This window comes from Acipenser ruthenus, chromosome 9 (assembly GCF_902713425.1).
Source record: "Acipenser ruthenus chromosome 9, fAciRut3.2 maternal haplotype, whole genome shotgun sequence".
NCBI lineage: Eukaryota > Metazoa > Chordata > Actinopteri > Acipenseriformes > Acipenseridae > Acipenser > Acipenser ruthenus.
Window position 1 is genome coordinate 42,808,602 of NC_081197.1, and position 17,447 is coordinate 42,826,048.

General features: G+C 35.5%; 1 protein-coding gene across 1 annotated transcript in view; it reads right to left on the reverse strand.

Moving 5' to 3' along the window:
* Positions 1 to 207: 207 nt before the first annotated feature.
* The window catches only part of LOC117405251 (cAMP-dependent protein kinase catalytic subunit PRKX-like), a 49,712-nt gene continuing 32,472 nt past the window's right edge, over positions 208 to 17,447 (reverse strand). The window contains exons 6-9 of the mRNA XM_034008163.3: positions 14,702 to 14,759; positions 6,353 to 6,430; positions 5,454 to 5,588; positions 208 to 3,698 (exon numbers count right to left, since the gene is read on the reverse strand). Coding sequence (XP_033864054.2) covers positions 5,463 to 5,588; positions 6,353 to 6,430; positions 14,702 to 14,759 — 262 coding nt within the window. The 3' untranslated portion in view covers positions 208 to 3,698; positions 5,454 to 5,462. The remainder of the gene's footprint in view (positions 3,699 to 5,453; positions 5,589 to 6,352; positions 6,431 to 14,701; positions 14,760 to 17,447) is intronic.

Sequence of the window (17,447 nt, forward strand, 5' to 3'; positions counted from 1 at the left end):
TAGTACTTTTACTATTTTCTGCCTAGGAAAAAAAAAAAAAAAAAAGCAGGTGCTAAGAAAGCCTGCTCTGCATTTTATATCTTTTTGACATTTGAAAGAGAATGGAAGTTAAATGCTGACCAAATGGGAGATTTCTTAGTTGAACACATGGAAAATACAGCAGTGCCAGCAGCTGGCAGAGAAAGAAAGCGGAACCAGAGCCAGCAGTGACGGAGTTCATTTTAATGAAGTCAAATTTGAAGGTATTCTTTGTCAAACTGTACAGGTGGTGTGACACTAATGCATGCAGTGTTTCGTCCACCTCAAATGGTGTAAAAACACAATTTTAATCAAACGTAAACACATATCAGTAATTACCTTGTACAAACAAAAATGCAAATACATTAAAAATAATGTGGGGAGAAAGTCAAGCAATAAAAAAAATAAGTAAATTCACAGTTCATAACAAACATTTAATGCTTTGAACATCCTGCATTAACACACAAAAAAGATAAAATTGTTCATTTTTGATGCAGTTAGAATTAAAAGGACTGTGGTTTGTTTACAAATGCTACTGAGGTTTCTAATTACATTTGTGATTACAGTGATTGCTCTATCGGTTTAACATACAATAAAGGTTTAGTTGGTACAGTGATGATCAAAACCAGTTTTAAAGTAACACCAGAAGACACTTTTTTTTTTGCACTTGTATGCAATAGAAAGTTGTGGACAGACACAACAATATTAACCGGCAATGAAACACTCCTGGTAAATGTATTTTGCAATGGCATTTATAAAGTAAAAATGCAAAATGAAGGGCAATTCCATACATGAAACTGGGTAATAAACACTTCATTCATCAAAATATTTCTTGCCTTCAAAAAAATGACAAATTACATTTCATTTGTGCCAGTCAGCACAGAATGTTCACATTATGGCGAAATATTTGACAAAAAAGTTTGGTATTTTGGAATAATAGGCTTTCTAAAACTTAAGTGTTTGGTTTTTTTATTTTGCAATTCTACATATGTTCATGGAGGTCTTAATAATAACTTGTTACAATGCATGAATGAATGTACCCCCCCCCCCCCACCGCCCCCCATGTTAAATTAAATCAGATGGAAAAGTTGCCTGCTCAAAATCGCTACTGTCTTGTTCTTGGATGAAGAAAAAACAGAGGGATCCAAGGTATTTTATCCATTTCTTTCGGAATAGTGAGTTGGCAAGTAAACAAACAATTAACACACAAATAAGGTATCATTCACATATATAAAAGGTGATAACTGTTCCATTTCCTGTAAACTAACATTTTGTAGCATGGATCATTATGACTCTTAAGTCGCAAAAGTTATTTTTCTGAACGGAGAACTCCAAGCACTATCATCAGTCTGTATGACTATGCAAAACTGCTGTACATCTATTAGCACTGAAATCAGACCAGTGTCCACCATGGTCTTTTTGTACCCCTATTTAATGTAGGCTGCAAGCAGTTAACACTGCTTTATTCCATGCATCAACATGCTCAATCTAAAGATGTGCACCACACAACTTAATTGAAAAAATCTAAATGAACAAAACAAACAAACAAAAAAAAAAACACGTGACACACCGTTCTTAAAACAGGAACAAGAAGAAGTAGGTTATATGGTTTAGTTTGCACCAGCATCATAGTAATAACCCAATGTTTTTACCCTACATCTCCCACCCCCTAAAAATAAATAAAAACATTCAGCAGAAAGCTGGTTTAAAACAGCCCCTCAGAGCTTCCAGACAAAATAGTGCAGACAGTACTTTCTAGGATTTTAATTAAAAGAACAAGCAGCTTTCATTTTTTTTAACATTTTTACAGCGTTTGTAATCATGAGTGGTTCTGAGTTCGGTTGCTCCTTTATTGAGTTATTATTTTTCTTACAATCTGCCTTTACCTGGTTAACCAGCTTGTTTGGAGTACCCTAAATAAGGGCACTGAACAGCCTTTCTCATGCCACTCAATTCATTTGACAATGTTACCTTTCTACAATGCATCTACTCTACCTACATACACAAGAGAGCATAGGTGGCACTAACAGAGTTCAACAGTCACATTGTCACATCACTTTAATGGAATGTGGACTGCTGTTCGAGTCCCTGCATTTAGGATTCACCGGACTAGCTCAGAGCAATCTCAAAGGCAGGTTAATTCAGTATTGGAGCAACAGAACCATACCACCATAAAACACTAACAAAAGTGTTTTTTTTTAAAAAGTAGTTAAAATGACATTTGAAGCTACTTACTCTTCAAAACAATTTATATCTCTCTGAGGGGACATATAACTAGATAAAGGATTCTGGGTAGGACCCCAAAAGACAATACTAAAAAAAAAACAACATTTCTGTTCTGAAAGTTTTTTGAACAGATGTATATGAGCAGTGGGATTATCTTCATACCATATTAGCTGTCTGGAAGAGTTTTAAGACCCTGCTTTTTTATCAGCAACATCTGTGCTGGACCCCATTAATTATAATTGTCCCAAAACAGTATTATTTAGCCCCTAAGGGCAAACACAATTGGTCTTGTAGACTCAAGTGATAACAGACACAAAAACAGCAAACTCAGAATAAGTATATTACAGTATGCACATGTAGCAAATGTTCTTTCTTCAGCACATTTAATTATTCATTTCTGCAATAAAATAAAATAAACGCCATCCTTTGAAGAAAATGACTAATTTACTCCTAAATTCAATGTCCCAATTACCAGTATTAATATTAACATTTAGATTTTTCCATAGCATGTGTATTACATTATGTACCTCTATATGTTCAGTGCAACACAAGAATACAAGCATACTGTCCCTCCTTAATGCTATATAAAACAAGAGATCATCTTTATTAGTTAAACATTTCTCAGAATGGCTCAGTGACCCCACCCTACTGTAGCTACTCTCTTACCTGCATCTTTGCAATTATTTCAGCCTGAATTATGTTCAAAGTTACATAAAAAAAAAGATAGAAGTACGGCCTCTAATTATGGCAAGTGCTCTAATCTACACAGTTTCTTTGTTTTATGAATGTGTAACACATGAATATCTTTTTAAGGGGTTTTACAATGGTGTTATGTCAAGTGCAAAAACAATACCTCTCCTATGAATGAAAGTCCATTAATCAAAACCACCTCACTCAGAAATAAATAATACAAAACAACTAAAATGTACTAAATGAAAGCCCTCAAATTACTCATTACATGAGAATGTGGCCACCTTGACCAGTTAATGAGGAGTGTTTTACTCAACACAACTGCTCTATAGCACTGCATTTTAAAAGCACAATCAAAATAAAACCATGTGAGGATTTACTGGCATTTATACATTTGACCATTTTTTGTGCTTCAGTACCACAAAATCCCTACTATATACTGTATATACATATTCAACAATGTGCACCATTAAATTTACAACTTTAATATAAACTTAGAGGTAAATGTTACTTATTTTTCAGTTATTTTACTTCAAACGTTTTACTTCCCAGACAATTTTGTAAAGTTGATGCCCATAAAAGAAAAAAAAAACCCTGCGCACAAAGGTTTCTGCATGTTTATCATTCCGATCTTTAAAAGAGTCTTTTATTCCTCTGCTTTAATTAAAGACGGGGACTTTGATTCCTGCATATATTGAAAGGCTGTAGGATGATAACCAACACATTCCCAGCTCTTCAAGGCATTCCTTTATATCATAGACTGTCTGAAAATAGAAATGTAAAGCATGTAAATTACCAACATTTAATATATATATATATATATATATATATATATATATATATATATATATATATATATATATATATATATATATATATATATATATATATATAATAATGGTCTTCATCAACAGTGTCTATTCACTTTATCTACAAAACAGTGTCCAGAGCTAAACACCACTGTTGCTGAAATCACCATGGTACCCTTCCTGCCATTTCTCATCATTTTATAGACAAAAATACTGTAAACCAGAGTCACATATCATTTTAAAAAAATACATTTTTTGTAACCTTGATAAACAAAAAGACCAATTTTCAAGTAACAAAACAGTGGTGGCATTTAGCTCTGCCACTGTTTATTTAAATCAACTGAATAGACACCAGTTTATGTATATGTTATGTTACAGTCAAAAAGTACTACCAAGTTTATTTCAGTGCTATTAAGACTGTGTGCTTTCAAAGTCATGCATGAATTACAGTACCTACATCATCACAAAATAAAGGTTGTAGGGGAATGCAGTATAAATGTTGCAGTCTAGCTCAGGAGATGTAATATATATACAGAAATGTGGCTTTTGGGTGTAGTACAAATAAATACGGCAGCCTCGCTCCACAGTGTAATATAAATGTGGCTTCAGGCACCTCCTCAAGTTATGTTTAAAGTAATCCTACTGTGGCTGCAGCTCAGGGCTATCTTAATACCTTAATTCATTTCAGACTTAAAATCATGCCTTCACAGTTAACATCAGGATTTCAATGCTTTTCATGCCTGCATATTTAAAGTGTATGTGGGATTACTAGGAAAGGACTAACTAATAATGTGGTGTAGTATTCATCTTCAGCACTGAATGTGGGCACTATTGTATTTGATGAGAAATGACCGGTATCAGTTATTGCTATTTTTAAAAGTAAAATGTATGTGTCCTAAATGTCTGAACTTCTAACCCTTCTAACCCATAGGAATCTCAATGTCGAGACAAGAATGTTCACATGTAAGGTGAAACAAATTCACCTTTGACTGATTGTGAAAACATACTTTCCTTAATAACAAAGTAGGTACACAACTCTTTCATTAGCTTAACATGTGCTGTGTCCAGTTTTTTTTTTTTTTTTTTACATTTTTTAAATCGAATTACTTATCGTAGGTACATGCTAGTTTACTTTAAAGTCAACGGTTTTATGGGAAACAGGTTTAAGTCACTAGATAGTCATAACTTTACCAAGAGAAGTATGCTGGTAATATTTGCTAAATAGCAAAATGTAATTCAATGTCAACATTACTATAGAATGAGGACAGCCTTTAAATTACATTTAACTATATACATTTTGATAAATCACAACATAATAACATGCAGTATATATATTTCCTTCCACAAAATGTTTCACATGCAAAGTTGTCTGATCTAGCAAAACCAGAGTGTCTCTGGTCTCCCCTAACAGAACAATTAGTAGTGTCTTTAGAAAACAAACAGTGGGGTGACATGGCCCCCTCCCCCCCCCCCCCAAATTATATTATCAGCTTAGGTTTACAATGTATGGAACAACCTTCATCATGTAAAAACTAGGTTTACAGGTGGTTACTTGCACCGCAATTAGCACCAATACAAGATTGTTGCTGATCAGGGTCTCTGAGTCAATAAAGCCATTACACTTTTAGGTAAAACAGTAATAGTTGTGCTTTCAAAACACAAAATAAAGGAATAACATAGATATAAAATACATTTTGATTTGATCCTTACCAGATTCCATCAGAAATTCTTGAACATTTCCAAATCCTTAGGAGGTACAGGGGGGTCCTTTTTCCAGTCATCTTCTGGATAAGCTTCAAAATTTGATGTATCTCCTTCGTGAGATACTTTGGGCACAACTGGCGGCTAGTAGAATTATAAATGAAATAACATACATGGAAAAAAATCTCTATTTAGATAAAGATACAGATGTAAAACAAAGCTGTGTTGAAAGTTTTTACTACGTGGTAAAAGTTCACAATTGAGAAGTCACATGTATGTATGAATAAATAAATAAATACAAAAATTAAAACAAACAAATAACATTTTTATTGCAGAAAGCAAAGTACCCAAGGCGTTTTTTTTTTTTTTTTTTTTTTTTTTTTTTAAAGACTATGGAACCTTCTGAAATAAGAGCATCAGCTTGACAATCTCATGACGGCAATACTAGAAACTAGTACTTTGAACTGATGTACTTTAGTATTATAAGGTTGTGTATGTCAGCTCTGCAAATGGATCCCAGCTCTTTTAGCACAGTAGACAGCATGTTGATCTCTGAACCGGCTCACCGATACAGGATGCTGACGCAAAAAAAATCATATACTGTTTCTATGACAGAAGGTGAAGTAGGTAAACAAAAATCAAACATATTCTAATTAAATTCAGCTTAAAATGTGTTATTAATAATGTCTCAGACATGTGTTTTTTATTCATTCCATTTATTCGCTTCACTCTAAATGACAGCAGATTGTTGAAAGCTTCTGTAAAAATTTTTTTGTTCATGGTTTCCTCTGGTTTCAGGGCAGAATAAGGCTACTTCATGAACACACACCAGGCCAGAAGCATGTATTATACATTAAGGCATAGTTATAAATAGGGATACATAAATAGGCTGTGTTAATAGAACTCACCTTAAGTTTTCTCTGAGGCACAGCATCCCAGTCTATATACTTGAACCACCTGTGTTTCTTCACATCATCTGCTCCATTCTGTAGAAAATGTAAGGTTTTAATTCCGGTTTTGTTCACTCGGGTAAACTTTGATTCAGGTTAGTGTTCAGTGGTGAAGATTGTAGGCTGGCTGTCTTAAATTAAACTAGCCTCAACTTATCTGCTAATTCGTTTGAAAAGAACTTTGAAAACCACTGTGTGAAATAAAATCTAAAAACATATTTGTAATGTCAATTCTATGACAGTTATGATCGGTTCATTTTTGTATCTACTCTTCCAGCTGTTTTTGACGTTCCAAAAACGGTTTTCCGTAATACCGAAATGAAAGTTTAAAACCGAAAAACCGAACTGCATTTGTGCAGCCAAGCGAATGGGACATCCATTATAAAAACGTCATTTTTTGGTTTTAACTGTAATAAATAAGCTTAATACAGTGTTACTGCATCATATCAACATATTATACTATTAGACACAATGTAGAAAGAATAAAATAATGTATTAAGAGATATTTTCCTGGTAAAATGATACAAGTCGGTTGTATGTGGCAAATCACGTTTGAGTAGAACTGTAGAGGAGGGTTTTTGAAATTGTACATTATCTAAAATCAACATGTTGGCTTCAAAGTGACTCAGATGTGTGGCATCATTTTAAAATAGTTTCTGAGGAAACACTTCTAATTTAAAATATCACCTACAGATTTATGTGTGCAAAAAAATAAAGCTAAAACTCAGGCCTGATGGCCAACATACACAAAGTTCTGGTTTACTATAGTATGCTTATTATAGCCCATTACTATAATACTTTAAGACTTTGGTAAGGCTGTTAAACATGAATGCAATCAATATTCCGACAGAATGCAGCAACAAAGTAATCAAACAAAAGAAACTAATTTCAATACATGCACACCAAATGAAGCTACCTAATAAAAATAAACTGACCTGCTCACAGAAGCAGCGAATTTAAAGCAGCTTCCAGATATCCTGCTTATTCCAGTGTGTGTGTGTGGTTTTTTTTTTAAACTTGGATGTTTTGGTCTGCTTAGCATCATTTTGTAATTTGTATTAGGTCCCTACAGTAGTAATTGAACAGATGAGACAGCCTCACCAAACTTTTTTTTCATAAAATTCCCAGCGTCAGCTTTTCACTTCTTAGGCTGCATTAGGTGTGCAGACTAAGTGTTTGCATATGTCTGCTGGTACTAGCACCAGCACCTTTCATGAACAAACCTAAAAACAAAACAGCCCTAGACATCTGAACACCCAGACTAAGTATGAAGGTGCAGTTATCCCTACTGAGGGCAATCAGTCAAGTCAGCTTGATTTCTGTTACCAAATTAATTATTGAGCATGTCTACATACACCAAAGTGTGTGATAAGCTCCCTAAAATGCCACCAGCTTAGTGCTGTGACTCACAATGCTTTTTCATTGTACAAAACACAAAATAAATTAAAAAAGTTAAAAAACAGTTGGTACATTCATTTTGGAATGTTATGCAAATGTTGGTTTCAGTTCGGTTTGGGAAACTCATAACCGGTACATCCCTACTGTATGGTTCCTTATAACTGCTTGTTGAGGAAACAGATAAGCAAGTACATGCAATGGCAAAGACAATCCTTTTATGATTTTAGCAAATATTTCATTAAACTGTATTAAGACGCTAAATTCAATTTACTGTACACCATTCTAACCCTACTACTTTAGACCTTTTGACTGGTAAAATGTTACCCCTAGTTTTAAAAGAACACTGTGTTTTTTAATCTTTGCTCTCTATTATCTTGGGTCTGGGTTTAATCAACAGGCTTTTTTGACCTCCCCATATCAGTTCTATATCAGTGGATCACTTTAGACATTTCCAAAACTAATAATGCAGACCATTTTTATTGATCTTGGTTTCTTCCATACAGACATTTATTTAACACCTCAACCAAGCTGTTTAAAAAATATTAATATCCATGCATACGATAGAATATCCTCAGATTGTATAGACATTGAAGTCTGAAAATACCAAAAAAAAAAAAAAGTGCATGCCACTGCTTGCTACTCAGCACTTATTAAAACAGGGTTTTGTATCTGAAAACATTTGGAAGAGGTAATGCAAAATCAGAGTTGAGAGGGCTTGACTGACTGTGAAAGTGTGGAAATAATTATTTTAAAAGTAATTTACTTCTAATGAACACTGATAATGACACCACCACAACACATGTGAGACAAAGAAAATCTTTGACTCCAAACAAACTCTTTCAGCACCAAGTAACTTTACAGAAAGACTACCAGGGGTAACTGATTGAACAGTTTTAGTGACTTTTCCTGATAAATAAGTGAAAAGAAAGAGACACATTAGTATTGGGTTTACTGTTCTTCTATTTTGAGGAGAGGTATCTTTTCTATAATATCGTACTTGAGACAGGGCTTGAATTTCAGCGCTGCGGGAATCGCACATTTTCCAAGTTGCTCCCGCATATCTGCAACTATCAGTATGGGAAAATCCGGCAGAGATATTTTAAGACACCAAGCTACTGTATTTTTCACCCAATTTAGAATGACTGAAACGCTACAACAATCTATAAGGAAGTAGGTGTCAGTGACAAAAGCACTATGAGCCGCATTCTGAGTAGTTCTGGTTAAAATAAATAAATAAATAAATAAATAAAAGTAGTGCTGGATATTTTAAGCATCGCCAAGACTTTATTCTCTTGTACGTGATTCCCAGCCGCTATCTTTAAGGATTATAGAAACTCAGTACACTGCACTAAGTAAACAGTTTTGGGAAAAAAAATAAATAAATAAATAAAGACAATATTAAGTCTATCTAGGTGTTGTTTTGCAAGCGGTGAGTTTCGTTTTAACTCTTAAAACTCCGCCCTGTTCGTTTTGGGGCGCCAGGGCACTGAAGGTTACGCACAGATTACTCAGGCACTGTAAAAGCCACCTACCTGGTTCAGTCCCTACTCGGGATTTTCCAAAGACGTATTCAGTGTGTGTGCCGTACTCCTAGCCGGAACTACGATCGCCTGAAGTTAAGCCCCCATCATGTGACAGAGTTCACAGCTTAAGTTTCGTTTTGAGCCTCTTGCTCCGTAGCAGCTAGACAGAAAGGTGCGGCACCGTTGAAAAGCTTGGAAGCTCAGCTCCCCTCCATGTTAATTTCATATTGAGGTTCAATGGTGCAGTGTTTCTTTTTTTTTTTTGAGCCATCTGTGATTACAATATATATATAGCAGTGACCAAACATGATTATTTTGGAAAAACATTTTTTTTATTTTCAGTTTTTTTTTTTACATATATTCTCATCTCTACCACATATAGTATGCCTGATCCTGCAACTTACATAATATGAAACAACATTTTGTGGCCTTTCATTTGATATGTTACATGCATGCAGTACAAACTATCCAGTAGTTAAACATACATAAATGAAAACGGTGAAAAACAGGCGGAAACAGGGCTGAGTGTAAAGAGTTAAAAAAAAAAAAGAAATGGAGCGCTGGTTAAAAAGAAAAGCACCTTTTTCTTCTGCTGCAGCAAAAACTTCACGTCAGGCAATGGCAAAAGCAATGGAGAGTGCTCTGTCTCACAGTGATGAACAGCTGTAGGTCTCCTGAAAGCAGCTTATTTTAAAGCAACACCAGTGTGAATGATGATGCAGTAAAATATAATTTGAAGCATTACCTGTTCATTTTATTTCCAATAACCCCTTAAAAACGACCATGAAAGTGCTGTAGCTTACACTTTAAATTTAACTTTTGTATTACTTAATGCAAAGCATGACAAGGAATTATCAAAGTCAAATGTCTTTAATTAAGGAGGACAGCTGCCGTTACTTTACCGCAAACAACCACATGTGCATGTGGAAGCATCATGAAAGAACAAAACAAAAGCTACACATCTTTTTTATGTGATTTGCCACGTAAGCTAAAGGTGTCGGCACATTTTCAAAACATTTCACAAAGGTTGCATATGATTTTGTTAAAACTCTTTGCACAACAGAAAAGTTACTGAAAAAAATAACACTTAGGCCTAATAATGAAGAGCCATGCAAAGTTTGGTCAGATTCAGGCAAACGATTCCCAAGTTATTGTCTTCAAGTAGTATTAATGTAATCTGATAACGCATTATCAACTCTTTTCTTGTGGCTTGGATAGAACTGTTCCTGTTCCTTTAATTGCCTCTCTACCTCTACCAGTTATTAAAATCAGCTTAACTGAAACAATATTTCTCATGAAAAACTATGTATGTTGCTGTCTCAGCCAATATTTCAATCCTTTATAGTGGGTTACATTATATACTATGGGTACGTGTCAAGTCTTTACAAAAAAGAGCTACAGTGGTGTAAAATAAAACATGTGTGCTTTGAACGAAAATGTGAAGATTAAGAATAGAATAGTAAACCAACAAAATAGGTAATAAACAATCATTGAGAACCACTCAATGATTGCATTCGTAAGGGTGTGGTGAAATAAAAGAAAGAAAGTATGAAATCTAAGCTACTTACTCTTTAACATTGCAAAGTTGCTATTTCTCCTCTGGGCTAGGAGTAATCTGTTGCAGTTTACTGCCTAGTTTTACAGCCCTCTGTTGGAAAACCACAGTCTATTATGCAGTATACGCTTTGTAACTTGTAATTATGTGTTATTAAGAGGAAGAGAGAGAGAGAGAGAGAGAGAGAGAGAGAGAGAGAGAGAGAGAGAGAGAGAGAGAGAGAGAGAGAGAGAGAGAGAGAGAGAGAGAGAGAGAGAGAGACGGAGAGACAGAGAGACAGACAGAGAGACAGAGAGACAGAGACAAATGCCATTTTCCCCACTGTGCGTAAACGATGACAACCAAGAATTCAAATTCCACCACTGGAAATACTGTCTGCTGTAGTGTGTGGATTAAACAACTGTTTGTACATAAAGAAATACAAATATAAAATAAAAACATTTGACTTCATGATCATTTTATTAATTATTTTAATATGAACCTGTTATTTCCATTTAAAAGCCCTGCCTTATTGAAGCAAAATGCATGCTAGTTCAAAACATTGAGTCCTAAAACCAATCAATCTTGGAAACCAGTCAGTACACTCAACTCAAATTTTGCATTCAGATCTGATTTTTAGATAAAGTAGCTTCAAATTATATTGTCATAGTTTGCTTTGTGTTACTGCCCCCTTAACTTAGGCTAGATCAAAGTGTCTTCAAAGTAGCAAGTACTCCAGGGTGCTTCTAGCCCACGGTTAATTTGCTCCATGTCTCCTGCTTAACTGTAACCAAATGTTATCGTCGGGCTTTCCAGCTGAAATGTAGCATGCTGGAAGTCTCAAACCACTTTTTAGAAGTTATTCTGAAGTAAACGGAACATGTTTTAAACGGTACGCTGCGTTTTCCTTATTCTGAATTACAGCACTTCACAGTGATATCTTTGTTAAATGAACAGCTCAATTTAGTTCTGCAGTATCTCTGCAGTAGCATGGCAAAAAAACACTGCCAATAAAGTTAAGTACATTTTCCAGTCTGCAACATAGCTTCATTAACTGTTAATGTGCAACAGTTATTGCAAACACATACGTGATCGCTTTATTATTTACACCTATTCAAATGGGTAGTATAGGTTTGAGATTGTAGCTTCAAATTATTTTAAACAGAAGCACTTTTTTTTACAACTACAAATGCATGTATATAGCTCCACCAGTTAAAATAATAAAAAAATAATAATAATAACAATAATGCACAACTAGGCACTGAAGATGCTTTATGTCTCCCAACACCAGCAGAGACAACTTATTCAGTAGGTTTAAGCAGGTCAGACGCTTCAGTCAAATTCAGTGCCAATGTAACCAATGTAGTAAATCATTCTAAAAGGCAGAAACCCAGGCACATCCACTCTTGTGTTTTAACAGGTAATCATAATAGAGCAAGATGTACTGCATTTTTTTATATTTCAGATTACAAATTCCAAAACTTGCTTTATTGTCCACCTACTGACTTTTACATACTTTTGTAAAGTGGCGAAATAACATAGTTATACTACTTTGTTAACCTGCATTACCAGATAAGCAAACATACAGTACAATAAGACTATGAGGAACGGAGCAATGGTAAGAGATCCTTAGTCAGGATAGCTAGGTCACCATGACCCACAGTATATCAGAGTAAATGTTTGAAACAAAGTTACATTAAGGACAGCTGATTGATTCCCAAGATGTAGCCTTCAATAATAGCCAACATAGTGACAAGGTCACTGTAGGATACATTCACAGCAAGCCTATGAAAAGTTTGATTTGATATGGAGCTGAAGGTGAATGCATCATTAACCCAACCAATCAGAATCAAGACCTAGCTAGCAAATATTCTAATAGGTTAAGGAATGCCCGTACCAAGGTTCAATACCCTTTGGCGAGTGGTTTTCGAGACCCTGCAGACTGAGCTGAGCTCCTCCAATAAATCCTAGCTTTCTATGAATTGTCTTAAGATACTGTAAAGCAGACAAGTAATTTACAGTGTAGCTGTCCCACTTTGTATTAGAATGATGTCTTTCTAGGAGTCCAGTTGCTTCACAATTTTCAATGTACAACAAGTGAAAAGCTGGGTCAGAGTCCATTAAAAAAATGCCAGTTGCTTAGATTATCCATACAAGACACATTGTTCCTTCAAATACATTATTTACAGTATAGTCATAATCAGTTCTCTTAAATATGTGAACGTTAACTTTAGGTGAACTTTCTTGTGCTTTTCCAGAAGTCAGCCTCATTAGCAGTCATTTAAGACTATATATGACATTGCTGGTTAGTCTGTAGCAGCAAGTTCTACCTCATAAACCCAAGAAATAGCTTAGTTACAAAGCCTCAAGCTACAGTATTCAAGACAAAACAGTTCACAAGATTTGTGTTTGACTGGAAGCAAAGCAGGACTAGGAAATGCTACCCAATTTAATTCAAGTTGAACTGAATACACATTGCAGTAATCCATTAAAGATCCCATCCAGTTTGAAGGTCAAGATTCAGTAAGCCACAACCAACACATTTAACTTTGCTTCATTTTTCCCACTCTGGTCAAGCAAGCATTTCCTTCCTGTTACTTCCTGTTTTGGATGGCAATGTTGTCAAGAAAGCAACCGCAATGTGAGCATATGATTATTTTTAATTGTGCACAATGTAGCAGTTTATCACAAATGACACAAGCATATAAATTAGTTAATGTAAAATGTATGCTGCAAAATTATTGGTAAAATACCTTAGTTTTGTCAAAATTAGACTTGCTTTTTAAAACCAACTTCACTGTTCATGCTATTCTTTTAATATCCCTGTAAATGTTTGCTTCGTCTTGGAACAATAGTTCGCTACCAGAATAAAAATAAAAAAGTTGCGTTATGTAATCAACCAGGGAAGGGTTTTGGCACCGCTATTTGTTTGAGTACACAGTCATTTGAGAGGACAAGTGGACACCTTGTCATCATTCATGTGTGGCCCACTTTTCCTACTCTCCTCAGAAAACATTTACATTGTTTCTTCTAAGCAGCAACTGCTTATAAGACGCTATTCTAGCATAAATCCCCTTGCATTTGATTTCATAAGAAGGGTTTAAGTCAAAACCACCATTCAACTACATCGTAACTGTTCCTGATGATGCTGCCATTTCTGGCCTAAGTGATAAGTCATGTTCTGACAGTTTCTTCTGGGAACCATTAGTGTTCATGGAGGAGATGGTTTTTTACTGAAGAAAGCTTACAATGCTGGCAGGTGCCTGTCAGTGAGTTTCTGCTATTGATGCCCTTGTCAGTATATAGCGGTCAGGCTGAGGCCATTACCCTTAAAGTTTTTCACCTTCCACATTTTGGGCACCTTTCACCAGAACGTGGCTCAAAATACTAATAAAAATACTAGGTGAAGCCTCAGTGAAAATCAGTCCTATGCTCCTACAGTTTTACATACAAGATACTACACAGAGTTACCAGTATATTAAAATATTAGTAAAAACACCAAAGAACTACTGTAGTAAAGGGGAAATGTAAGGTGCATCTCAGATAACACCAGCTACTACAGCAGTAGAATGACTAGGCAGTGTACTGTATGTGTGGGTGGATAGCAAGATATATATTTAACATACAGTATGCCATCACATAGAGCAATGTTTATCCTACAAAAGAATACGATCAGTGTAAAAATGCACTTCTCCCAAATCCCAGCTCAGAATTCTGGAATAAAACAATGAAGATTAAAACATTTTAATTTTCAACACTATTTGGAATTCATACTACTGCACCAGGACGTTCAAATGTGAGAATAAATGATCAGACGTAATATTTGTTTCAATGTAATATCTGTTTACCAACCTTCATGTTGCCTAGCCGCCTTGTCCTCTCAACAACAAGGAATTTCTTAATGAGGTCTCTGAAAGAAAAACAAACACCAATTATTAGAACAGAACAGGCAATCCTATTCAGTGCACGGTTTACCTACTTGTAAAAGTATAATAGTTTCAAGTTATTATGAGGTTATCACAAACTACTAAAAACTACTATATATATATATATATATATATATACACGAATACACACACACATATATATATATATATATATATATATATATATATATATATATATATATATATATATATATATAGTAGTTTTTAGTAGTTTGTAATAATTTATAGTTTTTTATATTGATATTGGTTACCATAAAAGCATATTTATTAAGTATGTTTCTGAAACCCTCTTCAATAACAAGACAGATTTGTACACACTGTACCCCAAAAAAGCATAAATATGTTTTTTGTTTTATTATCAGCTGTTCCATAACACCATTATAACACAACCTTTAATTTTCCCAACAATATTAAAGTGACTAGTTGCCAAATGAAACAACCCATTTCATTGGCTAGATTCCGCAGTGTCAATAATATAACGTCAGTCTCTTTGCAAATATAAAAATGACACTTCTGTTTTACATTAATAGCATTAATATAACAACACAATTCCTGAAGATAGTAACATATACAGTACTACACTTGATGGACTTGTCATGAAGCATGTACTACCTGTAACCAATATCAATACAGAAAAGAAAATGTGTATTATTTCTGGTATTGTATTTATACAGTAACAGCAGACCTGCAGCTTAGCAACCACAGATTACTCCTCCAAACAGCAAACCATACTGCTTTTGTTGCCAAATGGTGGAAGGCCACTAGAGTTCTAGAACAAGAGAGTTCTGATATTCCAAAATTGAATCTTACAAAGTTCTTTATCTGCCAACATTCAGTCTTTAAATTGTACTGTAGTAAATCCATCCAGCTGCTAAAAAGCTTATGATGGATTCGTTACGCAGTGTTCGAGGCCTTTTCTGAACTGATGTGCGATACATGAACAAATTTCAGAACTGATGCATGAGGGATTTCAAAACAGAGATGAAAATTCGATTTATGGTACAAAAAGTACAATTGGTCATACTGCATGATTACAGACAAGAAGCTAAGGTTGTTATGAAGATTTGGAAAGGGAAAATTCAAATTTTGACCCCTTTGTCCATACACACCCACCCATCCCAATAAAATCACTTTTACAACCAGTAACATTTTACTAAAGTACATTTATGTGACCTCTAAATGCAAAACACCTTCAAGCCTGTCTTCAAGTCAGAGCATAAAAGTATGCATTAAAAGAAAACATAACTATTGTAAGGGCACTTTATTACTTGTTACCGGTTCGACGTGAACAATAATGCGGCTGCCGTGTCGTCTGCGTAAATTCCTGTATCCACTAACAGCTGCTGACTATTCGTACAGTATGAAAATTTAAGGACTAGGTCCAGAGACAGCTGAATATGCCATTAGAGTTTACATGTGTGGAGAGGGTGAGGCATCCTTTTCCTTTCCTTTATGTTCTGCACACTAATTGACTAAACAGTTGGAGGGGAAACATTTAACACAAATTCTGAAATAACTCCTCATTAGCATATATTCAAACTTGGTTACTGCAGGTGCTTTGATTCTCCTGGATAACACAACCATCAATTCACTGGACATGATCGAGAGCTGCAAAGAGGAAGAGACCTCAGGAATTGATAATACAAGAGAGGTGTGCTTTATGACTTAAGCTGGGTCCACACCTGAGCAATCAGTTGCGCAACTTAGTTGCATGCAACCGAGTCGCTTATATGTGGACATCCCCACAACCAGTTGCTTGAAGTAGAGCTGGGCTCTACTTTCCAAGCAACCTCCTAAGTGACTTCTGTAGACATAGGCGATCACGTGGCAATTCACAAACTCTGATTGGTTCTTATAATGTGGACTGCACGGTAAATTGCCACACAGACATCAGGGATAATCACAGACAGGACTTGCTTTGAGGTTCTGTACAGATATCCCAAGCTTGCGTAGGTATCACCGGTGGCCAGATATCTCAGTGTCACTGACAGTCTCTCTTCTGCCGGTGTAGGCGCTCTGAAGAAGGTATCTTCTTTTTCAATTAAAGATTTTATTAAGTTTAGTAGTATTATGAATGATTGGGTATCCATCCATAAAAAGTTTCGGTACTTTTCTGCGTGTTCGAGCCTCATTTCCTCAACAAGGGCATGATATGCCCCCATGATTCTGCCGATGCCTCAACCACCGTTTTGTCCAGCTTTTATGTGGCTTTGTTTTTTATTTAGGGAATATGGAATTTAAATAACAACAGTTGAAAAAATAATAACAGCCAACTAGTCCTTGTTAATTACTGGACACATTACGACCTGACCAAAAAAAAGTGTCACCTCAGTTGCTAAAAAATAAATAAAATAAATACAATTCTAAGTTTGTAGACACGTTGCGTGATTTTGGGTGCAACTGGGTTGCGCAACTGTTCGCTCAGGTGTGGACTCGGCTTTTGAGAGTTCCCTTGTCTCGCGGAGGTGAGACCGAACCGATCGGTCTCCTAGGCTGGGAAGCAACCGATACTTCCCCCAAGGGGGATCTAGAGGTGAGAAAATGGGAAGATGACAGTGTTGTTAGACAGATAAGGCCCGGTGTCCCCTTTCTGGCTGAGAACCTTCCCCAGTGGACGAGGTCAGGGGTGGCTGGGCTTCAAAGGTTGGGAA